This window comes from Myxocyprinus asiaticus, chromosome 44 (assembly GCF_019703515.2).
Source record: "Myxocyprinus asiaticus isolate MX2 ecotype Aquarium Trade chromosome 44, UBuf_Myxa_2, whole genome shotgun sequence".
In the NCBI taxonomy this organism is placed as follows: Eukaryota; Metazoa; Chordata; class Actinopteri; order Cypriniformes; family Catostomidae; genus Myxocyprinus; species Myxocyprinus asiaticus.
The window spans coordinates 4,630,510-4,656,709 of NC_059387.1; the positions used below are offsets into that span (position 1 = coordinate 4,630,510).

The following is a 26,200-nucleotide window of genomic DNA, read 5'->3' on the forward strand; positions in this document are numbered from 1 at the left end:
GGGGGCTACGGTTGTCCGGGGTCGCAGTCAGGGCTTTCTCCTGGCCAAGAAGGCTCCGGATCACATGCCGGTCCTCTGCTTGAGCTTGCAGGATCTCAAAGAAGCGGCGTTCCTGGTCTTGGCGGAGCTCAAGCAGGGATTGTTGGTGGTTCTGATGTAGGCTGGCGAGGGACTGGAGGATCTCTGCCAATTGGGAGGGCTCCATGGGGCATACCTCAATGATCCTGGGTTTCGGCACCAGTGTAAGACAGCTTCACAACTGGCGGGAAGGAGAACACAGGGAAGCAAGTTTTTCCTAGGACTTTTAATATGCCAGTTCAGTGCTTTACAACTTCACAAACTCGTCAGCTTCACAGGCACATAGGCATTTAACACATCAGCTTCATAAACACGTAGTCACTTAAACACATCAGCTTCGTAAACATAACAGGTTAAACAGCTTCAGCTTCAGGAGCTTCTTTGTGCCAGACTCTCTCACCCTCTCTGCTGGTGGTGTGGCTGCTTATATGCCACTCTCCCCATGCTCACTGGAATTAGAGACAGGAGTTACACATAATCTAGCTCAGGTGCGAGCACCCTTCCCACTTTCTCTCTCTCCGGACAGACACTCGACCATGCCCCCGCTGCCACAATAATATATCAGCTCATTATTCACTTGCACTGTTCACCAGAAATGGATTTAATTTACTGGTTGTTTTGTTCTGAAAACTAAAGCATAGGGACAAAGTAATAATATCATGGTACAGCTGTGCTTGAACACTTTAAGAGAAATAAATAATTTTATATAATGAATCACACTGAAATAATACGTTATATTAACAGCCCACCAAAAAATATATTTTTGGTGATTTAGAGTTTTGCTTGCTCACTGCAAAACTCACAGCAACAATGCAAAGGTGTTGTGGATGGTTCCTAGGATGTTGTTATGTGGTTGCTAAGGTTTTCTGAGTGGTTGCCAGCACATTGCTATGCAGTTGGTAGGGTGTTCTTGGTGGTTGCTGATTTTCTAGGTGGTTGATTGGATGTTCTGTGTGGTTGCTAAGCTGTTCTGGATGGTTGCAAGGATGCTCTGTTTGGTTGATGCCATGGTTTGTAGGGAGTTCTGTGTGTTAACTTGCAAGTAGCCAGAACTTTGAATCACATTAAGCCAGCATAAAAGTAATCCATACAACTCCAGTGGTTAAACCATATCTTTTGAAGCGATATGATAGGTGTGGGAAACAGATTAATATTTAAGTCCTTTTTTACTATAAATCTCCACCTCTGACCAGTATGTAGCGATATTCACAAAGAATACGAATAGCCAAACAAAAATAGGAGGATGTGAAAGTGAAAGTGGAGATTTATAGTAAAAAAAAAAAAAAAAAAAAAAAAGGGACTTAAATATTTATCTGTTTCTCACCCACACCTATCATATCGCTTCTGAAGATATAGACTTAACGATGGGAGTCTTATGGATTACTTTATGCTGATTTTATGTGATTTTTTGAAAATGTAAAGGTTTTGTCACCACTGTATGGATCTACAGAGCTGAGAAATTCTTCTAAAAATCTTCATTTGTGTTCTGCAGTAGAAAGAAAGTCATAAACATCTGGGATGGCATGAGGGTTTTTAGGTGAACTATCCCTTTAAAGACACTAACTTTTTACATTTAGATAATGTATGGGGCATAGGAGGCCTTGTGGTGGAGGAAATACACTGTACAGGGCATACCCAGAGAGACAAAAATAGAAAATGTAAGTCTGAATGAACCATATTTTATATTATATAATTTTATATTATGTGAGAATCTACCAAAAATAAACAAAAGCACAGTTTACACCACAACAGTGCAAGCATTTGTTCTCAATATAAACAGCTGACAACTCTATACTAACTCTATAGGCCTATTAGTAATTTTAAAGTGTTGGTTGTCTTTCCATGTGTAGCGGAGTGTGTGTGTGTGTGTGGGGGGGGGGGGGGGTAGGAGGATAAAGCTGTAGCACCAGCAGAGGGGGAGAATGCTGCTGATGCTAATATTTTAGGGAAAACCATTAAAATGTATTGTAATTAACCCAATCAAAAACAGAAAGGGCACACATGTTCGTGGTTCCAAAACAAAAGGACAAGCGACGTGGATACCAAAGTACAAAAATAATTATTCATATTAAGATGCATGTATCAAAAGGTCACTGGACACTCAATCATTTAAAAGTGTGTGGGGGGGGATTTTCTCCCCAATTTGGCATGACCAATTCTCAATGCACTCTAGGTCCTTGTGGTGGCATAGTGACTCGCCTCAATCTGGGTGGTGGAGGATGAATCTCAGTTGCCTCCATGTCTGAGACCATCAATCCACACATCTTATCACATGGCTTGTTGAACGTGTTACTGCAGAGACCTAGCACGCGTGGAGGCTCACGCTGTTCTCCGCGGCATCCACGCACAACTCACCACGCGCCCCACCGAAAGCAAGAACCACATTATAGCAACCAAGAGGAGGTTACCCCAATGTGACTCTACCCACCCTAGCAACCGGGCCAATTGGTTGCTTAGGAAGCCTGACTGGAGTCACTCAGCATGCCCTGGATTCAAACTTGTGAAGCCAGGTGTGGTAGTCAGCATCTTTACTTGCTGCGCTACCCAGGCCCTGCATTTAAAAGTGTATTAAAATTATAAGCACAGGCAATCTGCTGCATGGTTTGCAATAGGCTTTGCACTCAAAAGACAGCCGAAATGAGTATATCTTTGCTTGTGCAACACAGAGGGCGGAGGCTTACCAGAAACAGGTAGGCTAGCTGAGCGTAGCGATTCCCCTATAAAAAGACAGTTCACCCACAGAAGTACACACTCACAAAGCACACAGGTGAATCAGTTGTGAATACACAGCACTCAGCATGTGACAGGGACACCATTACCATTTAGCGGGGAACAGCTAGCCCCCTACACTGGGGCCCTCAGCTCCTGAGAAAAAACTAAGAAAATTAACAAAATAAAAGGATCATAATAAAATAACAAAACCAAGACAAAAACTCTGTACACAGAGCTAACAAACTCAAACAAGGGTTTTAACCAACACAAAACAAAAAGTGTGAAGAGCAAGGGAGAGAGAGGCAGTGCTTTCAGAGCCAGCGACCGAGTTTTAAATAAAAAAAAAACAAAACAAAAAAAAACAAACAGAACTAAACAAAACAGCAGCATTGGAAGTTCAGCCCTGCAGCTTCAATGCAGATAGATGCATTATGGTGAGCAGTTTATTTCTCCTAAAAAGGACAGACAATTACAAGAAGTAAAAAACATTAAATCTGCACATTTTAAATTGCCATTGTATATAACTATTTCACGTACCGGAAATGTTGGAGTGACAGCCATAAACACGGCCGTGAACACACACACAACAAAGGCAAAAACAGACTGGAGGAAGGCAGATGTCAGCCAGTGAAGCTCGGTATGAGCCTCGCACAAACAACCGCTATCACATAAAGAGAAACTAACATTAGCATTGGGTACCAGAGCCAAGTGGTTAGCCTAACATCTAACATAAAGAACAACAACACATACCTTTGGAGCAGAAACGTCCAATACCGGAAGTGGGTGGTCATTAGACAGTGATGCGCATCTAGGTGTCATGAAGCCACCCTAATATACCCCACGAGCGCACGCTGATAGGCTATCAAAACCCACATAATACTGAGGGGCATGATACAATATAAAAGACAGATGCACTGTTCTTATACACACTGCATAATGCAGGTCGCATTAAAGTTCAAATCTATTATACTGTGGCATGGGGCGGCATGGTCATGTGTCTGTCTGCGGGAGAGGGAAAGCAGTAAGGCTCGTCACTTGGGCTGTAATTATTCTAACACCTGTCTCTCATTATAGTGATGGCAGAGGGAGACCTGATAAGGCTTGCCAGAGTGTCAGAGGAGAGAGAGAGTGGCAAGGAACTAATGTCTGGAGGACTGGCAGCAACAGAAAAGACTGCATCTTACAGTTCCATGAGCCCTAGTTTGAGTTGGCCACTGAGAGCCATTTTTCTGTTTTGATCTGTTTGTGTGTGAAGGAAATAAATACCAACCTCAACTGTTCGCTGTCTCCCGACTCTATTGGTCATGAACTTGGAACTTTCACATATACATAAAAGGGAAAGTCAGCATTATACACAACATAACTGAAATGACAAAACCAGTGGAATTATAAAAGACAGCAGTCTATCTTACTACACATGACATGTCAGAGATGATGCCATAGTCTAAATTAATTTCACAAAATTTGACACAAATACGCTGGGATGCTGCTTAAAAAAGCTAAATTGGTGGCGTCATGCGAGGGTTGGATGTGTGAACGATGAGCTCTGTGCACTTTGCTAGTTTTTAATACTTTTTGTATCATAAACCTGTGAAATTCAATACACGCTGCTACATAACTGTTCTAAGAAGTCAACATGTCAAAGGATTAAAAATCCACTTTTGGATTAAGACACTTATGTGCTCAAGCTGATACCTCAGACAGGACTGCAGACCAGGGACTCAATTTGGACAGTGTGGCAGGAGAAATTCGACGGCAACTGGCAAGCATGTCTGTAATGCTGGCAAATGTCGTAGCGGACCTGGAGGATCTTGCTGTTTTTTTTTGTTTTTTTTTATGTGTGCTGGTATGTCCGCTAGAGGCTGGGGTTTGTTTTGTGGAGGAACACACCTTCGATACAGTTTTGTGAATGAATCTACACGTTCTTTGTGTTTATTCTGCCTATTGGCTGGAGTTTGTTTTATAGATTATTTTCTGTTATGTAATTCTGTCTCACAAAATTTTTATAGAAACACCGGACTTGAGCAATCCGACAGCAAAGTTGTCGCGGGGGCTTTCGTAGGCATACATGGACTGTTTGAGTTTAGAGGGATGGACGCCGGTTGGCTCTGTCGTGCGCAGGGTTAATGCACACGTTTTACTTTTCTTTTCTTTTTTTTCTTTTTTTTTGGTTCGGGGGGAAGTTCAGGGTTTGATTGTTGCACTAATGGGGAATGTGGTCTTTATATTTTTATTTTTGACACACAATATATTTTTTCTAACATGTCAAAATGTCAAATGTTATGGATTATCTCTCTCCACGTGGAATGTGAATGGGTTGGGGCACCACATAAGAAGAAGGAAGGTTATTTATTTTCTTAAACATAAGAAATATGATTTAGTGTTTCTTCAAGAAATGCATCTTTCCCTGCAGGAAACTAAAAAATGTGGGAATATATGGGGTGGACATGTTTTCTTTAGTGCTGGCTCAAGTAAGAGCAGGGGATTCATTACACTGATAAGTAAACATCTACAATTAAAATGTCTCAAACAGTTTAAAGATAAATTAGGAAGATTCATTATTGTTTTAGCAGAAATTCAGGGGCAAAGTCTTATTTTTATTCATGATATAATACTGTGAGGAGACTTTAATCTATTGATGGACTCAGTCCTTGATCATAGTGAAACAAAAGTGTACAAGCCCCCTAGAGCAACACTGATGCTTCACAGGAATTTTTTTCATCAGTCTATAAGATTTATTCTAGAAGATATTTAAAAAAATATATTTTATATCTAAGTCCCTCATTTCATCTGTTGTTGATTGCTCAGTTGGAAACATCTTAGTCTCAGATCATGCTCTGGTGAGTTTAGAGGTGTTGCCACATACGGAGAAAAAGAAATCATATAGTTGCCACTTTAATGTATCCCTTTTGCAAAATCCTGATTTCCAACAAATGTTAAAGGCTGAAATCAATGTTTATATGTAGACCAACTGGTCCTCAGAATCCTCTGTGAGCATGGCTTGGGAGGCACTTAAGGCAGTTATTAGGGGCCGGATCATACAGTATGCCTCATTCATCAAAAAATCCAAATCACGAGAACTCGTGGAGTTGGAAGTGAATATTAAAAGTGCAGAGGCAGAGCTGTAGTGCCGAATGTCGTCTGATGGCCTCAGAGCATTGACCCGATTGAAATACAGATATAATACTATTTTGTCACAGAAGGTGGAGTTTTGGCTATTCAGGGCAAGACATTCATACTTTGAGTCGGGGGATAAAGCAGGGAAGCTTTTGGCTAGAAATATAAATCAGAGAGTGTCTTTTTCTACCATTCCTTCAGTGAAATCTGCTGGTGGTGAAATATTTACCTCAGCCATTGATATTAATAATGCTTTTAAAGAAATATATTTTGATCTTTATAGTTCCACGTCTTCATCTACTGATGAAGATATTAGAAACTTTGTGGAACCATTAGAGCTTCCTAAACTGACGACTGAGCAAAAATATTCTCTTGATTCTGAGATAACCTTGGAGGAGCTTGGCGAGGTAAGGCTCCAGGATCAGACGGCTTTGCCGCTGAATTTTTTTAGATCTTATGCTATTAGAACTGACCCCACTTTTGTTAGAAGTTTATATGAAATGATTAAAGAATGGAAAGCTTCCCCAAACCATGACACAAGCCCGGATCAGTCTGACTCATATAAAGGACAAAGATCCAAGTGATTGTTAGAGTTACCATCCAATTTCCCTGATCCAGCTGGACATAAAAATATTGTCAAAAATTCTGGCTAACCAATTAAGGAAAGTTATGATATCAGTTATACATAAAGACCAGGTGGGGTTTATTCGGGGCCGCAGCTCTTCTGATAACATTAGGCGTTTCATCAATATCATGTGGTCAGTGGTGAATGATCAGACTCCGGTCGTTGCCATCTCACTTGACGCCGAAAAGGTGTTTGATATGGTAGAATGGGATTATCTTTTTAAGATTTTGGAAATGTACGGGTTTGGGAGTACATTTATTGGATGGATTAAGTTACTTTATAGACATCCGGTAGTGGTGGTACAAACAAATGGATAATTTCAGATTATTTTATTCTGGATAGGGGCACCCGGCAGGGTTGCCCTCTTTCCCCATTATTGTTCTGTCTTGCCCTGGAACCATTAGCCGCCGCAATAAGAAAGGAGGATGATTTTCCAGGGGTGATGGCGGGAGGTGTGGCGCATAAGCTTTTGCTTTACACAGATGATATTTTATTATTCGTCTCTGACCCAACTAAATCTATGCCTTGCCTCCACAGAATTATTATTTCCTTTTCCAAGTTCTCGGGATATAGAGTTAATTGGTCTAAATCTGAAGCTTTGGCTCTGACAGCATACTGTCCGATAACGGCTTTTCAGCCAGGCAACTTCCAGTGGCCCAAACAGGGCATTAAGTATTTGGGTATTTTGTTTCCAGCAAATTTGTGTGATTTTGTTAGAGTTAATTTTGACCCCTTTATAAAAAGGTTTTCGAGCGATGTGGGCAGGTGGGCTTCATTACATTTATCTATGATTGGGAAGGTTAATGTTATTAAAATGAATAGTATTCCAAAATTCAACTACCTGCTACAGTCAATCCATATAGATGTCCCCCTCTCTTATTTCAAGCAATTTGATAGCATAGCGAAGTCCTTCATTTGGAATGGTAAACATCCTAGATTACATTTTAATAAGTTACATTGGCCGATTGACAAAGGTGGGCTAGGCCTACCCAAGATTTTGTTTTATTATTATGCATTTGGTCTCAGACATCTGGTTCATTGGTCACTTCTACCTGAGAGTGCCCCTCCCTGGTTTTGTATTGAACAGGAAGTTCTTTCCTCTATTTCGTCGTGAGGCATCAGTGTATTACTCCCTGCTAATTCAGAGTCTGGGGGACGGAGCTTCAACCTGTCTCAAGAGGTTATGGGAGAAAGATTTAAACTTAGTATTGGAGGAGGGAGAGTGGGCTAAGATTCTAAAAAACGTCAAGTCTGCATCTAGAGATGCAAGGGTGCGCCTTATGCAATTCAAGATTTTACATCGATTTTATTGGATGCCCTCTAGATTGTACAGGCTTGGTCTTAAAGACACACCCACCTGCTGGCGATGCCAAGCAGAGGATAGAGACATAACCCATATCTTTTGGGGGGGTGTTAAGATCCAGGAGTTTTGGTTGAAAGTTCAGAGTCTTGTATGTGATGTATTGGGCACTCACCTTTCATTTTGCCCCAGACTCTGTATTTTGGGCGATGGGGTGGTCATCGACATTGGGAATAGGCACATAAAGAGTTGGGTCCTAACTAGCATCATGATCGCCAGACAGGTTCTTTTAAGGGGTTGGAGGTCGGCTGGAGCGCCCTCATTTCATGAGTGGTGCTCAGAGATGGGGAGGGTGACGGCCTTTGAAGAAGGGCCATTTAGAAGGGTAGGAAAATCGAATTTGTATATAAAGAAATGGGGCAGATATCTGACATAACTGGACGTGTAAATATTATATATATATATATATATATATATATATATATATATATATATATATATATATATTTATCTTTTTATTTTTATGTGTGGCTATAATCATGTGTATATACTTTTATGTGACCACAGGGATGTTTATTGGGGGTCAGGATGGGGTTGGGGATTGGGAGGGGGAGGGGTGGTTGTGGGATTTAAATGATTGAATGATTCCATATATATTTATGTAATGTTTTTTTTATTTTTATTTTTTTTTTTGCTCTTGTATATATGTTTTGTGGAATCAAAAAAAAAAATTAATTGCAAAAAAACAAAAACAAAAAAAGCTACATTGACAAGGAAACTGATTATCTAGCAACTGAATATAATAGTATGTTAACTTGTCCTATTACAAACTAAGTTTGTCCGGCCAGCTGAATCATCAAAGTCAGACTGGCTTTCAGACACTTGAAGATGGTTTCACTTTGCTTCATTCTTTATCTCTACAGTGTGTTTAATCGAAAGTTGCTGGTATCATCTATGTTGCTGCTTGTTGTGTGTCTCCGCTACGGTCTATTGTCTTTAAAATAACTGCATCACATCTCAGTACTTACATTAATTAATATGAGGGAAAAAGACACCTATAGCGCAGTGAGCGAAAAAGGTTATAAATCAGGTTTGATGTTAGAGATAAAGAAATCAAAGATATATAACCCTGAAAGCCCAGCGCTATCTACACCCATTAAAGTTAGCGATGTATAGCTCCATTCATTAAAACAGGAGTGCCTTTCTCTTCCAGTACTCTCCATCGGAATGGCGCGGGCTGGATCAAACGTATTCAGGGTCCAGTTCACTAGGGTGGGCTGGACTCATGATTAGGTGGGCCAGGGCAAGATCTCAGCTTTCCAACAATACCTAGATTGAGCTTCTAGCCCACTCAGAGGCTGAGATATTTGACGCAAGAATGGGGAAGGTGCGTGGAACCACAAAATACTGAATGTCTATGGACAAGCACGTGGCGAGTGCTCAGCTGCGATAGAGCGCAATTCTGAATATTGTGATTGAAGGTAATAGAGGAAAAAGTATTTTTCCTAGTACTTGCTGCCCTGAAGTGGAATGAACTAACACTTTTTGCAGAGACATAGAGCAGAGTGGGAATCACATGCTTTCAAAGAAAGGACAACAAATAATAATAAAAAAAACAATGTATGTAAACATTTTGTAACAGATTGTAAAAAAAAAAAAAAAATTAAAAAAAACATTTAGGGGTATTCTGTAAAATGAGACCCATATTTTGCAATTAGTCCACTTTATGTGTGTGATGTGAGCTTTTATATTTAGGTGTGAAAAATTGCAGGTGGCAGCCAAAAAATGCAGCCGAGTGTAAGGGGTTAAGAAAAACCTCACTGCTTCAAGTGTAAGAAGGTAGAAGGTAATGTCAAGCAGATGCATGCATGAAGAAGAATACCCATGAAGATATAAATAAATATTAATACCAGCTGATGCTCCCAAGATTTTCCCTTCCACTCCCATTACACATGTACCTCTATTCATACTGTTCTACAGCTGTCAGAGACACAAAGGAAGGTCAGCGAGATATGTGAGCTGTGTCAGTGCCAAGGCTGACTTTGATGTTTAATGTCAGAGGAACCAGTGTCGAAGGCTCTCCTTGGATTCAGTAGGTATCTAAATAACAGCAAAGAAAAAGCACAGCAGGGAGATTTGTGTGATCCTGTGTCTAAGAGTGGCTGTGTCTTGCTGGTAATGTCTGGCGACTCAAGACCCATAAATCTGTGTGATGTGGCACAGCCCTGGATGGAGATTGTCAGCATGTGGTCCATGCATTTCACTGACTTACACTCTAATGAGGCAACCCAAGGTGCTTCAAGTGTTATGAAACCCTTATTTCAGCACCAGGGTCAGTTCTCACCACCAGGGGCAGATTTAGTGATTTGGGGGCCCTAGGCAAACTACAGGAATTGGGCCCTCTTCATTGTTATTATTTTATTTTTATTATTATTATTATTATTATTATTTTATTATTTACTGTGGTATGCCATGAAATTACTTAATCACACAATTTGCTTCGACAACAATCTTTAATTTCTTTCAATACCATAAACTTTGCAAGCTAGGGCAAATCTAATGAAAAGGTTTTAGACTAGTTCTTTCTCAAAGGGGCTCATTGTAGCAGCCTAGCAAATTTTAAACAAAACTTTGTTACCAGATGAACTGAACTACCAGATAAGTCTGTCTCTGTCTCACAAGAGTTCCTTATAGCAGCCAGCCAGCTGCTATATATATTATAGCAAATTTACAATTAAAATGATACAATTAAAAAAAGAGACCACTAATAAGAGTCATCAGTACAGGAATCTTACTACGCTGGTCACGCTGTGTGTTTCGCACTGAAGATTCAAAAGAACCGGCTCATAAGAATCGTTCATTCAGAAATCGGATTACTCTGGTTGTGCTGAAGAACTGACTCATAAGAGTCACTCGTTCAGTAATCAGACTACACTGGTCGTGCTGTGTTTCGCGCTGTAGATTCAAAAGAACCGACTCATAAGGGTCATTCATACAAGAATCGGATTACTCTGGTTTCACTGTGTGTTTTGCGCTATAGATTCAAAAGAACCGACTCATAAGAGTTATTCTTTCAGGAATCAGACTACACTGGTCACGCTGTGTTTCATGCTGTAGATTCAAAAGTATGGACTCATAAGAGTCATTTGTTTGGGAATTGGACTAAACCAAAGTCAGATAACTTGATGGCCATCTATGGAACACTCCCGGGCAGCTATTTAGCATATAAGTACAGCCTTTATCTACTTGAATCGGGAAAGACAGAAATCTCCAAAACAGTTGGTCAAGATTGTGTTTCATGTTGTAGATTCAAAAGAACAGATTAATAAGAGTCATTCCTTTGTGAATCAGATTACACTGGTCGCTCTGTGTGTTTTGTGCTGTAGATTCAAAAGAATAGATTAATAAGTGTCTTTCATTAAGAAATTGGACTACATTGGTCGCGTTGTGGGTTTCACGCTGTGGATTTAGTAGCAGGGCAGCGCTGCTCCTGAACTGCACTGCAGGAAACTGTCAGAGTATTTATGGTGTTGCGTCTGGGTCCGTGGAAAATTGCACGTTCGGGAATTGTTTAACCAAAACATTGTTTTACATTTGGCATAATAGAAAAAGTTCACATCATGAATTATTTTGAGACAGTGTCTTCTCATAGGACAAGGCTATGCAGTCTCATGAATAAATACGAAACACTGCTGATCATGAACTAAAGTGCACAAATCGGTCACGTCCTGTGACATTGACTAAGTGTTGCTTTTAAACCTGGAAGAAGAAAATAGCCCCCAAAATACTTAAATGAACCACTTACCTCTTAAATGTATAAATTATCAATTAATATTAATTACAATTATTAATTAAAGTAACAGATGCCAACATCATGTGCAACACATGCATACCTGTTAACATCTCAAAACATTTGTAAAAAGAGCTGTGTATTGTACTAAAACAACTAGCATGTTATAAACTTCCTCACTCATTCAATTAGTTCTGCTATTTTTAGCTATTTTGTAATAAAGTATAAAAGCTTTTCACTGGTTTTGTCACAATGTTGGGAAGCCAGTTGCCTCAGATCTGCTCTTGAACATATTTTTCAGAAACAAATTGGATTTGTTGCTATTTAAGCCCATTCTAAACATCCAGATGTGTGGTTATAAATTCAGAATTCTGCAATTTAAGAGCTACTAATTTACTAAGATTCACTAACCCTGTAATATATCAATAGTTACCTGTATACAGTCTTCAATTTTTTTTCCATAAGACAGGTTGAAAGCTATCTTGCACTTCCTTTCTGGCAAATGATCATGTATGTAGTTGCAGATAATAGCGTGCTGTTTCAGCATACTGGCATTAGCACTTCAATTCCATTTTCACTGACTGTAGTAAAAGCTGCTGCTTTGAAACAACCATGCTCTACTATTTTGAGCTATTTCATAATTAAGGAATTCAAGTTTTTCCCTGGTTTGCATCTGAATGTTGGGAGTGTTGCCTTTTTAGTTAAATTATGATTCTCAGATCTGCTCTTGAACGTATTTTTCAGAAACAAATTGGATTTGTTGCTATTTTGTGCATTCTAAACATCCAATTTTGTGGTTATGAATTGAATTATGCTGCAAAATGGCAATTTGAGTGCTAGTTAGCAATTCCATAATATTAAATCATTGCTATAGCTGCCTCTGTATAGTCTGCAAAACATTTATCCATAAGATGGGTTGAAAGTTATCTTGGGCTTCCTTTCCAGCAAATGATCTTCTATGTACTACGTATCTCTAGCGTGGTGCTTCAGCATGCATTAGCATTTAATTCAGTAACATGCATAGGTGAATTACGGACCGGGCCAATGCCGCATGTATCATATTTCATACATGACTTTCTAAAGCCTCTACATCATCATCATGATGTGTATGAGATGTCGACTGTCTCCTGGTGAAAGTTTCCATGCTGTACTGGAAGCAGAAGATCTTGTTATATAATTTTCCAAAATAGCAACCATCATGTTTTGATGCACTCATCTTTTTATGTGAAATCTTTGCTGATTTTGATCAAGTAAAATTAACAATAATGTTTATTTTGTTAGTGATATTTCAACATGAGTATTTATTGAATTCAAGCTTAAAATGTCATAATTTTGTAGAAAAAATTGGTTTAAACATGTTTAAAAAATAACATTTTCTGACTATTATTTCATATGTTAGGTTTTATATGGTTAAGCTTTATTCTTTGTATAAAAGGGCTGTCGAACAAAAACGTTTATTATATTCTTCATTGCTATAACTGCATGTTTGCCCTACATTTAAAAAAATAGCTGGGCTTAGGTGGTTGGAATTTTACTTTGTGTGGTTCAAAAGAACTGATTAAACTAGATACATAAAGTTTGTCGAGACACACTATAATGCTGGTCTGACAAAACTTTGTCTGAAAGTTTAAAATAGTTTTAAACGCTTCAAGTCAGAAATTTGTACAGGTTTTATGGTAAGAAAGAAAGAAAGAAAGAAAGAAAGAAGAGAGCATCTTAAAGCAGATTAAAGGGCTTGTGTGTGAGTTTTGACAGCTGAAGTTTGAAATCATGAACATTCCAAAACAGACTCTTACATCATTTAAACATTCTGTCAATGTAATGTAGTCTAGGGGATTTTCAGACACTTTGAAAATGCTTAAATGATGACTTCACAGGGCTTTTCGATGGAAGAATAATAATGGTAGCCAAGCTGTAGGGTCGTTCCAAACTGAATTTCCCAAAAAATTACCAAATGACCATTATTTTTTAACAGTGAAACCACTTGTTTTTAAAAGAAAATTGGCCCTGATTTTCAGTAAGCACAGACTGATTTCAGCTCAATTTTTTAACCTAGTGTCACCGAATGCACAGTATGATCAGACTGTATGAATTAAGAAGTCTGAAATGATTTACTTACTGTGTTTAACGCTGTAGCCTTGGGCAGCCCATAATATGATCCCTCCAAAAGTATTGACGGTCATTTGTCCTGTATACAACCTGGTCTCACAGTGAAAATGTGACTCTATGTACATTTTTGGAAAACTTCTTAAACGTGTCTCCAGGTACAATTCCCTGCAGTTTCCAGGAGAAATTTACTCAAACTGAAAAATGATCCATTTTAATGTTTGTATTACAGACCCACCTACATATATACATTTATTACCGTATGAATATCATGTGCGGTAGCTCACCTGACAGTATGTTGGACTTAGAGTCGGAGGACCAGATCAAGTCCAGCCATGAACTCAAGCTGACACATGACACAAAAAATCAGAGTCATGGAAGCAGCACAAAATGAGGTGGTTGCTTCAGAAAATGTGATTTTTCATTTCGCTTCTGCATTTTAAAACACTAATGGTTAGATTTATTCACTGATAAGGTAAAGATGTCTTTTTTAATGTCTCATATATAAAACACTAAGGTGTTTAAGTTTAAGGTTAGGGAGATCAGTTTTAAAATCTATCTATCTTTATCTATATCTATCTATCTATATATATATATGTAGAGCTGAGGAGGGCGGGGCCGGGCTGGAATGAGACACACCCGGTCCCCAATCAGCCTGATGGGGCGCGCGAGGGATAAAGGCGGCCGGGGACGACAGTTCGAGAGAGAGAGAATTACAGACAGCTGTGCTGTGTTTTTAGTTGTGTGTTTTTGGTTGGGTTTTTGTTTAATAAATTATTATTTAAGTTGTCAAGCCGGTTCTCGCCTCCTCCTTTCCTCTAAACCCCCTTACACTGGTGCCGAAACCCGGGAAGGAGGAGGGATTCCCGTCGCAGAGTCCTCGACACTGCCGTCCACCCAGGGGAGCGCCGCTGCCGTCCGACGGGGGACGGAGTAGCCCGACTACCCGGACGCGGGGAACGGCCGCCGTCCGCGAGGCGAGTGGGGACGGGACTCCACGACCGCCTGGAGCGAGGGAGCCGCTGCCGGGGGCGGAGGAGTGCCCTGCCGTCCCCCGGGAACGCGGAGGGGTCGAGAGAAGACCGCCGTCCGCGGGGGGAGGAGGGAAGTGACTCCCCGACCGCCTGGAGTGGTAGGGCCGCTGCCAGGGGCGGAGGAGAGTCTCCACGGGACGCCGGGAACGCGGAGGGGCGTTCTGTCCGCTGGGGGTCGGAGGTCTGACTCCGGTCCGCCCGGGGAGGAGCGGCTGCAGTCCGCCTGAGAGGGTGGAGTAGTGATCGAGGACCACGCGACGGCGCATCAGAGTACCGGTGAGTTTCTTTTTCTCTCTCTCCTCTCTCTCTCTCTGCCGCTCCGTGTTGGCCTTTCCCTCGCCATTTTGTGTTGTTTTTTCTCCTCCCAGGTCGAGGAAGGCGGGGAGGACCCGCCGGCAGTCGGGGCATAAGGCACGCCCCCCACCCGGAGAGGAAGGGTGGGGGGGATGTACGTCATGCCGGGAGCTCCCCGGCCTGAGGCAACGCCGGGAGGAGTGTAGAGCTGAGGAGGGCGGGGCCGGGCTGGAATGAGACACACCCGGTCCCCAATCAGCCTGATGGGGCGCGCGAGGGATAAAGGCGGCCGGGGACGACAGTTCGAGAGAGAGAGAATTACAGACAGCTGTGCTGTGTTTTTAGTTGTGTGTTTTTGGTTGGGTTTTTGTTTAATAAATTATTATTTAAGTTGTCAAGCCGGTTCTCGCCTCCTCCTTTCCTCTAAACCCCCTTACAATATATATATATATATATATATATATATATATATATATATATATATATATATATATATAAAATTCACCTTTAAACTGAGTCTGAAAACGACACAATTTTCTTGCTTTGGCACCCCAAGGTGGACATTTCTCTAGAAAACTACAGCCAAATGTGTTATAAAGTACGTACATTTTGAATTGCAAAAATGTTGTCATGTTCACGTAAATTTTATAAGACCAGGCTTCCTGTATGGGTATTCAACCTGTATGTATTCATTCAATATTCATTCTTGCCAACATGATCAATAAATGGAGGGCAAATGCTCTTGATGTTGCACTCCTTTAGTGGAGACATAAACAAAACAAATCACAGGTCTGTATGGGTGTTGCCTTTGAAGTAAGCTGCCTATGTAGGCAGTAGACAACAAGACAGCTCATTTGGTTTTGTAACAGAGCTTGAGCGATAAATGTGGAAGAGTATTTCATTTAAAATGCCTTAAAGTAAAGGTCAATATAAATGCCAGAGAACTGGTATGTCTTTTTGTGTACCTGTCGGTCTCTCCAGCCTTACCGGAAAACACCAGTAGGTCTAAAAGACTAAGCCAGTAAATGCCTAAAAAATATTGTAAATGAATTTTCAGCACTGAAAAATGTACCACATTAATTGCATTTTCATTTGATTCCGATAACTCTGGGAAACTGGCCTAACTTTAATTTAATTGGAAGGAAATTTATGCCTTGCATGAAAATGTCTTGCCTTCAAGGAGAATGAGAGAAACACAGATAAAACAGAGCAATCAACTGTAGAGCATAATGAATAGTAAGAACAAAACTCATGAATAAAAATGCAACGACTTATACTAATATATCAGTTGGCAGTGCCTAGGTGGCTCGGCAGTTGTTCTCGCTGCCCTCTCACAATCCTGGCATCCTGGGTCTCAGCACTGTGGGGGCCAGCTGTGCCAGGCGACCCATTTTTGCATTGTGTCAAAATGCCATGCCACTATTTCCCTGGCTGTATCCATGAGATAATCAGTATGTTTTCAATTAATATTTCAGTAATAGCTCTAGCACAGCTTTCTTTGTCTGCTGAATACATTGATTGTGGGTACAAAAATATAATAAATCTTTGCCTTTAGAGTAGAGCTTTTATTCACATTAGCTTGATAAATGCAGATTTAATCTCTGCAGACATCGTTGCTTGGCAAGCAAGGTAGCAGTTCAGTGCTTCTTACTGCAACAACAGTGTTGAACTAAAATACACAGATACTTTGTATTCAAGGGATAAAATAAAGTCTATTTTCTTTTGGACAAAAATAATTTAATAAATTGTCATGGTTACTTGTGTAACCTCCGTTCCCTGATGGAGGGAACGAGACGTTGTGTCGATGTAGTGACACTAGGGGTCACTCTTGGAGCCCAAGACACCTCTGGTCTTTGATTAAAGGCCAATGAAAATTGGCGAGTGGTATTTGCATGCCACTCCCCCGGACATATGGGTATAAAAGGAGCTGGTATGCAACCACTCATTCAGGTTTTATGCTGAGGAGCCGATATAAGGTCCGGCCATTTCAGCGGGTAGTTCAGCATTGTGGCAGGAGGGACACAACATCTCGTTCCCTCCATCAGGGAACGGAGGTTACACAAGTAACCATGACGTTCCCTACCTGTCACTCACTCACTCGACATTGTGTCGATGTAGTGACACTAGGGGTCCCTATACGAATGCCACAATTGGCTGAACTGTGTTACGTGAACTGGCGGTGTGTGGTGGGCAGACTACTGTGTGCCTCATAGCCAGCACACCAGGTCGACACGTAACCTCCCCCAACATAGTTATGAGTGTCGAACGGCCCTTTTTGGGGACAAGTCGACTACCCAAGAGATAGAGACAGGCTTAACCCAGTCGTGGCCTCTTTTCCCCTTCTCTTTTTTCCACTCCCTAAAAAAGAAAGGGGATTATCCGACTGGGCCGCCAGGTCTAGTCGGGGGGTATCCATCCCAAGGGGAAGACACAGCAGAGACCACACCTTGCCCAAAGAGAGGGGAGGATATTTAAGTGGAAGGATACATCACATGGTCTGTCCAACCATGTGGAGAGTCTTCAAGGTAGATCCTGCCCAATGGGGGAGGAGTTACTTCAAACATTGAGACTGGGGCAGAGGGGCTCTGCCGACAGGGAAACGAATTAGCAGAAGAAATATATATCGCATGGGGTTAGCCTTACAGGGAACCGCCACATGCGGAGCACCTACCCCAGAACAGGACCCTTAGTTTGCACGTGTACTGGGCTGGCAGCGAATCTCTCCGAAAACTTGACTGCCACAGGGCTCAGAGGAAGTCAACCAGGGAACAAACTTGTGAACACTACTGGGAATTAATGGCACACGTCTTCAGCTCAAAAGGAGGTGGAAGGCGCTATGTGCAAGCGATACACCCGGCCGGCTATCCCGGGCTTATCCACTTGTGTTGCGTGCCACTACCTGGTACGAAACCAGTTTTACCCGGAGGTTGTAGAACCTTGCAAAGGTGTTGGGTGTTGCCCAGCCCGCTGCTCTGCAAATGTCTGTTAGAGAGGCACCTCTGGCCAGGGCCCAGGAAGCCGCTACACCCCTGGTAGTATGGGCTCATAGCCCTACCGGGGGCGGCATGTCCTGGGCGAGATATGCCATAGTTATGGCGTCAATGCTAAATTCTAAAAATTCTAAAGCTCTGCATGCGATCCAAATAGGTACATAAAGCACGCACCGGACACAGCAACGACAGGGCTGAGTCTGCCTCCTCCTGGGGTAGCGCTTGCAGGTTCACCAGCTGGTCCCTAAAAGGGGTGGTGGGAACCTTGGGTACATAGCCTGGTTGGGGTCTCAGGATCACGTGAGTATAACCCGGACCGAACTCCAGGCACGTTTCGCTGACAGAGAACGCTTGCAGGTCACCTACCCTCTTGATAGAAGTGAGTGCTGTCAGGAGCGCAGTCTTCAAGGAGAGTGCCTTAAGCTCGACTGAGTGCAAAGGCTCAAAGGGGGCTCTCTGTAGACCCTGAAGAATTACAGAGAGGTCCCATGAGGGAATGAGGCGTGGTCTGGAGGGATTCAGCCTCCTGGCGCCACTTAGGTACCTGATGATCAGGTCATGCTTCCCTAAGGACTTACCGTCGACTGTGTCGTGGTGTGCTGCTATGGTGGCAATGTACACCTTCAAGGTGGAAGGTAGAGGGGGCCCTAGCCTGAGTGATCGTGTCTACCACCACAGGTTGTGACATACAACGAGAGCGCAGACCGCCTTGGCGGTTGACATATGCTACCGTTGCTGTGTTGTCTGTCCGAACTAACACGTGCTTGCCCTGGATCAACGGCCGGAACCTCCGCAGGGCGAGCAGAATTGCCAACAACTCGAGGCAGTTGATGTGCCAATGCAGTCGCGGACCCGTCCAGAGGCCGGCGGCTGTGTGCCCATTGCAAACAGCGCCCCAGCCCATTTTGGAGGCGTCTGTCGTGACCACGACGCGCCTGGAGACCAGTTCTAGAGGAACACCTGCCCACAGAAACAAGGTCAGTCCAAGGGCTAAAAAGACGGTGACAGACTGGCGTGATGACCACGCGATGTGTCCCGTGGCGCCATACCCATCTCGGGACTCGAGTCTGGAGCCAGTGCTGAAGTGGCCTCATATGCATCAACCCGAGCGGGGTGACCACCGCCGAGGATGCCATATGCCCCAGGAGCCTCTGAAAAAGTTTCAGTGGAACCGCTGTTTTCTGTTTGAATGCCTTCAAACAGGCCAGCACCAACTGGGCACACTCGTTCGTAAGGCGTGCTGTCAAGGAGACTGATTCCAACTCCAAACCAAGAAAAGAGATGCTCTGAACCGGGAGGAGCTTGCTCTTTTCCCAGTTGACCCGAAGCCCTAGTCGGCTGAGGTGTGAGAGCACCAGGTCCCTGTGTGCGCACATCATGTCTCAAGAGTGAGCCAGGATTAGCCAGTCGTCGAGATAGTTGAGAATGCGAATGCCCACCTCCCTTAACGGGGCAAGGGCAGCCTCTGCGACCTTCGTAAAGACGCGAGGAGACAGGGACAGGCCGAAAGGGAGGACTTTGTACTGATACGCCTGACCCTCGAATGCAAACCGCAGGAAGGGTCTGTGTCGAGGAAGGATCGAGATGTGAAAGTACGCATCCTTCAGGTCTACCGCCATGAACCAATCTTGATGCCGGACGCTCGCCAGAATGTGTTTTTGCATCAGCATCTTGAACGGGAGTCTGTGTAAAGCCCGGTTCAGTACTCGCAGGTCCAAGATTGGCCGCAACCCACCGCCTTTTTTCGGTACGATGAAGTAGGGGCTGTAAAACCCTTTCTTCATCTTGGCTGGAGGGACAGGCTCTATCGCGCCCTTCTGTAGGAGGGTAGCGATCTCCGCGCGCAAGGTGGCAGCATTTTCGCTCTTGACCAACACCTGGTGAACTGAATCGCGTAACCGAGTCGGTCGGTCTGGATCAGCCATCGCGACGGATTGGAAAGCGCGAGCCCTCCACCGGGGGATGGAGTGGTCTTTTTACCAGCTCCAAGTGAGTGGGTTCCTTTGTCCCTGAGTCGCCCGTCTCGGGCGCTTTGAGGACCTCCGTGGGTTCTTAAGCGCAGGCTGTGAGACAGGTGGCGTCTGCTTCCTGCCGGTGCAGGGGTACGCCCTTGGTGACGAGCAGACGGGGTGCGGGATCTTGAGCCACGCTGGGACAGGATGTGCCGGATTGCCTTCTTCTGCTGCTTCACCGCCGAGAACTGCTGGGCAAAGTCCTCGACGGTGTCCCCGAATAGGTCCGCCTGAGAAATGGGGGCAGCAAGGAACCGTGTCTTGTCGGCCTCGCCCATCTCGACCAGGTTGAGCCAAAGGTGGTGCTCCTGGACCACTAATGTGGCCATCGTCCGCCCGAGAGACTGCGCCATGACCTTCGTTGCTCGGAGAGTGAGGTCGGTTGCCGAGCGCAGATCCTGCATCAAATCTGGGGCGGAACTACCCTCGTGCAGTTCTTTCAACGCCTTGGCATGGTGGACCTGCAGGAGAGCCATGGCATGCAGGGTGGAGGCGGCTTGTCCAGCAGCGCTGTAGGCTTTAGCCGTCAGGGACGACGTGAGCCTACAGGGCTTGGACGGGGAGCTTAGGGCGTCCGCGCCAGGTGGCAGCGCTCTGCGGGCATAGGTGCACCGCGAGTGCCTTATCCACCGGGGGAATTGCCATATAGCCCCTGGCCGCCCCGCCATCAAGGGTAGTGAGAGCGGGGGAACTGCGGAATCGGGGCCGGGCAGTAAAAGGTGCCTTCCACGACTTCGTCAGCTCTGCATTTCCGGGTAGAATGACACTGGAGCGGGGCGTGGCTGCTTTGAGCGGCGCCGCGAGCCCAGGAACCAATCATCAAGCCGCGAGGGTTCAGGGGAGAGCAGAGGGTTCCACTCTAACCCGACGCTCGTGGCCGCCTGGGAAAGCATGTCCGTCATTTCGGCATCGGCCTGTGACTGGGCAATCATCCTCGAAGAGGGAAGCCCAGCTGAGGCTTCTGCGTCCGACTGGACAAGCCTGCTCTCCGATGCTTCTTTTCTTACGAAAGCAAGCCGCGACCGCAACGTTGCCATAGTCATGTTCTCACATCCACAAATGCTGCCTCCGTGTGGGTCACACCCAGACACGAAAGACAGCGATCATGACCATCCGAAGTTGAGAGATAACGACCGCAACCAGGAATAACACACAATCGGAAAGGCATCTTTAAAAAGACGTTCCATGTGTGCCGCTCTTTTAGAGAAATATATACTCTTTTAGAGGAGGAAAAGCTCTTTCAGAAAATATACTCTCTTGTTTTTCTGCCGAAGCGCCCAGGGGCGTTCTCTGCAGTGCACCAGTGCAGAGGAGGGAGAAGCTGCTGAAATGCGCCATCAGATCCAGCAGAGGTGAATGAACAGTAGTATTCAGTTCAATGAGCATGACCGTTCGGGTCTGAAGAGAAAATCTGAATGAGTGGTTGCATACCAGCTCCTTTTATATCCATATGTCTGGGGGAGTGGCATGCAAATACCACTCGCCAATTTTCATTGGCCTTTTATCAAAGACCAGAAGTGTCTCGGGCTCCCAAGAGTGACCCCTAGTGTCACTACATCGACACAACGTCGAGTGAGTGATAGATAGGGAACTATTTTCATTTGATCAAGCTATATGACTCCATTTCAGTAAGAATATATACTACTTCAAATGTATAGTTCTGCAGACTGATTGCCCTCAAATCCAAATGTATTCACTTTAATGCAAATGTAAATTCATTCCAAAATAATCCATCATATAATATAGAAAATCTACAAGTATTTACAATTCAATGCCATTCAACTTTTCATTCAATGTTGGCTTTTACGAATCAAAATCAGGCACCTACATGCAAACAGATCACAGCAAAGAAAACTTTTATAGGTATAATTCACCCAAAGATGAAAAAACTGTCCTCATTTCCTTGCCATCATGTCTTTCCAAACCTGTATTATTGTATGATCTGTATGATTTGAAGAATATTCACATTGCCTTTTTCCATACAATAAAAGCATATAGTGGCCTAAGGCTTTCAAGTTTTAAAAAAGTATTTTAAAGCCATATGATAGCTTTATGTGTTGAACAGACTGAAATTTAGGCTGTTATAAGCTACTGCAGCTCTCAAAATGTATTCACAATTGCACATTTTCAAATCAGTGCATTGGGATCTGTGACGTCCAACACTTGAAATACCATCTTTGAATACACATGAACATTAATAAAATATGAAAGCAATGGCAAAAAGAAATATTGTGTTCCTCACACGAAGCTGTTTTATGGCTTCTGAAGACTTGGAATTAGCGCTCGTTTTGCATGGACTGCTTTTACGGTGTATTTATGGTGTTTTTTTGTAAAACAAAAGAGCCACATGAACATTCTTCATTTTGTGTTTCATCTCTTATTGTGTTTGGAATGCAATAAAGTTGAGTAAATAATGACAGAATTTTCATTTGTGTGCGAACTATTCCTTTAAACTACAAGCAAAACACCAAAACTAAGATTTGTTGCAAAGAAAACAGTCACTCATTTATGGCTTCACCTAAGCAGTCTGCAGTCACTGTGCAATTCTTCAATTCCTCTTTCATGCTGCATTTGTAATTTTGAACATTTAGCACTTGCTATTAAAGCACAGGACTCAAGACTCCAGATCATTCCACATAATACCCTTGTGCTGGGCTTTGACATTTTAACTGATAAACAACAATCTTTGTTCCTCCTATTGTAAGTTTGTCAAAGCCTGAATGATTCCTTTTCAAAGAGGAGGGGCAATCAAAGTGTAGTGCAGGGGTGTGTGATGAATCGATTGAATTGATGTCGTGGTCTACAGCGGTGGCCTGCATAACCCAGCACTAGGACATGATGCCAAAGACTGGGTTGTGACGACAGATCCTGGGACCGTATTCTTCGTAGTCCTTCTTAGAGTGGCAGACGTCAAAGAACTCGGGCTATTGAGTGTTAGGAAAGGGAAATTAATTAGTAATAGACAAATATATTAAAAAAGCAAATGGACTGAGATGTAATGTAGACTTGTGAACATCTTAACATGAAAGTGTGTAAAGCATTTTTTGGATAAGAGAGGCTGCAAAATGCCTTAAAGATGAAGTACGTAGTTTTTTTTTCATTGTACCCAGCTTAATATGAAGAGACAACAATAGGTTCAAAATGTCAGCTTTTGGCTCAACCAATGGCACGAGTTTGGGGTGGGAATATCTGTTTTATTGAACCAGTGGGTCAAGGTGTTGGGGGGCGGGGGGGGGGGGGGGGGGGGCGGATCGTGTACATCCTGGGGTTTATGGGCCAGCCAAGCAACTAAATGTGAATGTTAACATATACGGGTGTTTTTAAAACATCAGGCAATTTAATGTACCATGGGTTGATTTTTATTAAAACTAACAGATTTAAAAAAAAATTCTTATTATTATTTGAAGGTCACATTAAAACCGACTTTAAAAAAATTAACCAGACCTTCAACATTTATTTTGGTACTTTTCAAACACCTTTTATGTATAGATTTGACTGTTTTAGCCTTGTCCCAGACCCAGATTTTCAATAGTAAACTACGAAATCCATTATAAAAATACAAATTATGTTTAAAAAATGATAATCTAAACAAAGATTGAAATACACATAAAACATTTCAATATTTATTGTGTGAAAATGATCAGTTTTTCAAGAATTTCAGGAAACAATTTTGCCCCTAATAGTTTTTTTCAAAAGTTAGTGTACTTACTAACCAAATCAACAAGTGTCAGTGAAGAGCATGCTTGAGATTAAATATAAAACCAGTGATGTTTGAAGAAGCAAAGAAAATTCAAGGTAATTATCACTTGTGAGCAGAATATTTTAATTGTAATTTATATTTAAATCTTGCCAAATTATGCAAAAAGTGTAACAATATGATTTAATTGTGTGTTTTTTAGGATACATAAAATATCAGCAATGAAATTAGCCTTAGAAAGACAAAAAAGTCTGCCATTGTATTTCAAAAATGATTAAAATGTCATTTCCATCAGTGTAATTTCCAGTACACAATTCTATGAAACACAATACAGCATTTAAGATGTGCAGGAAATAACACTGTGGTGGGAATTTTCATGATTTTCAGAAAATCTCCTGTGATGCATGTACACACACAAATGTACAATGTTAGTAGACAAATTATATAAACTAGTGAGAGTGTGTGAAAAAAAAAATTTTTTTTTTTTAATGAGACTACTTTCTAGAGGTTCTGGAATTTAAAAAACACCCATCTCCATGTATTATAGACCTCCTTCATGGTCCAAACAATGGCAGATTGATGGAAACCTGTTCGGAAGCATTTATAATTTCTGTACTTCTGTTTGGTGCTGTTAGTGGAGCACATATTACACACTTCACTGTAAAATGTAGGCCTAAACAAAAATGTGTGTGCTATAAAGAAGCCTTACCGTAGAGGCCAACATGGATCCCCCAAACCACACAGCGTATCTCTGCATATGATGAGAAATCACCTGCACCTCCATGGGTTTAGGCTGGAAGGAGAATAACACAGTATTCGAAGGAGAACCATAACAGACAATCACTAAACAGTCGCACCACTTTTGTGTGAGGTATTTCCAGGGGTGGAAAGAGTATTGAAAAATCATTCTCAAATAAAAGTACTGTTACTTCCCAAAAAATGAACTGTGAGTAAAGTAAAAGTACCTGTCCTAAAAACTACTACAAAAGTAGCTCCTTTAAAAGTACTCATGAGTAGGGAGTAGTGAGTATTGGGTTGACCGTTTAGGAACGTATGCACATTAGTGGAGCATACACGCTTGTACCTCAATATGTTTCTTTAAATTAGAGGTAGAATTAATGCTGATATCTTGACTGGCTTGAGCAAACTAAACTCACATGACACGATCAAGCAATTGGCCTTCTTCATTGTGAAAGCATTTTCAGGTTTGGCCGTGGATGTTCAGGTGTTGAACTGCTGCTTGAGAAATCCTCCACATCCATGATGATTAATTGCAGTTAATAACATTTGTTTTATACTTGTTTTTAAAGAACAACATAATACTACTGTAAAGAAAGATGAGTGTATAAAAGGGTGGCAACTCTGCACTCCAGTGTGTTAATGTTGACTGTTCTTGATTTAAAGAAGAAATGAACCAGAAAAAGAAGTGTCAAAGTAGAGCACCGGGTCACACCCATTGATGACGTGAACCAATGGCAGTAAGAAGGTGTTTAGCAGCCGGTATGAAGTTTTCCTGAAAGTTTGCACAGGCAAGCTTTATCGAACCACAACAACAAACTCAAAAGCACCTTCTTTTTGGCCAGATTTTGTTTGAAATGACGTCGCACCCAAACTCTCTTTAATATCACTAGAAGTATATTGGTGCCTTAATGCTGCACAATGCATATTTAAATGTAGTTATTGTCATTCTTTTCAGATTAAACACACGTTTCATCCATCTAAATTAGGCATATTCACAAAAGTTAGCGCTTGTTGCCTGCCAGAATTTATGTTGGTTTTTTGTTTTTTGTGGACAGCATGCAGTTACCGCCCTATTGTTTAAAAGAGACATACAGTCTGTGGACACTTTACATTAATTATGGCAGCATTAATTAATCAAATGACATAGAAGAACATTATAACCCTGCATATTTTTAGAGGCATGATGAAGTCAAGCGTACTTTCTTCATTTTAAAAATGCGATTCAGATATCTCTGGATCACAGTGGCTGACTGATGCTGTATAGTCCCATTAAAGTATGATAGATTGCGGTAGGCTGCTGCATACTCCACAACGTAGCACTCAAATGTGATCCGCAGGACTGGGAATTGCATGTGCACATTATGTTCAATGGGGTGTTTGCGCTGTTACGTGATTTGCATTATTCCTAAATTGGGTGCTAAAACAATGCAGACAACATGTGATGAAATTGTCTCATACAGCCAGTAGTGCCATCTGACCTTAATTCTGCCTCCACTGAGCTCCTCGCTGAGTCTGAGTCTGGCATCCACTACACGCTTCAGATCTCGCTGCAGTCTGCGGCCAAAGTCACGAAACATGGAGGAGCCGCCAGACAGGACTATGTTCTAATACACACACAAACACAAACTTCTCAAATATTTAATTTAATCAAAAAGAGACCCATAGTTCACAAGTGTTAGGTCTCTAAAATATTTTAGCAATATT

The 26,200-nt window shown here is 42.4% G+C and overlaps 1 protein-coding gene across 3 annotated transcripts in view; it reads right to left on the reverse strand.

The window, feature by feature from the left end:
* Positions 1-21,574: 21,574 nt before the first annotated feature.
* actr3b (actin related protein 3B) overlaps positions 21,575-26,200 on the reverse strand; it is a 51,809-nt gene continuing 47,183 nt past the window's right edge. Inside the window, exons 11-13 of one of the 3 annotated variants that reach the window (XM_051686849.1) lie at positions 25,975-26,100; positions 24,465-24,548; positions 21,575-22,982 (exon numbers count right to left, since the gene is read on the reverse strand). In XM_051686849.1, coding sequence (XP_051542809.1) covers positions 22,887-22,982; positions 24,465-24,548; positions 25,975-26,100 — 306 coding nt within the window. In that variant the 3' untranslated portion in view covers positions 21,575-22,886. Of the gene's footprint in view, positions 22,983-24,464; positions 24,549-25,974; positions 26,123-26,200 lie in introns of those variants that run through there. The other 2 variants (XM_051686850.1, XR_007896006.1) reach the window with 2 other exon arrangements.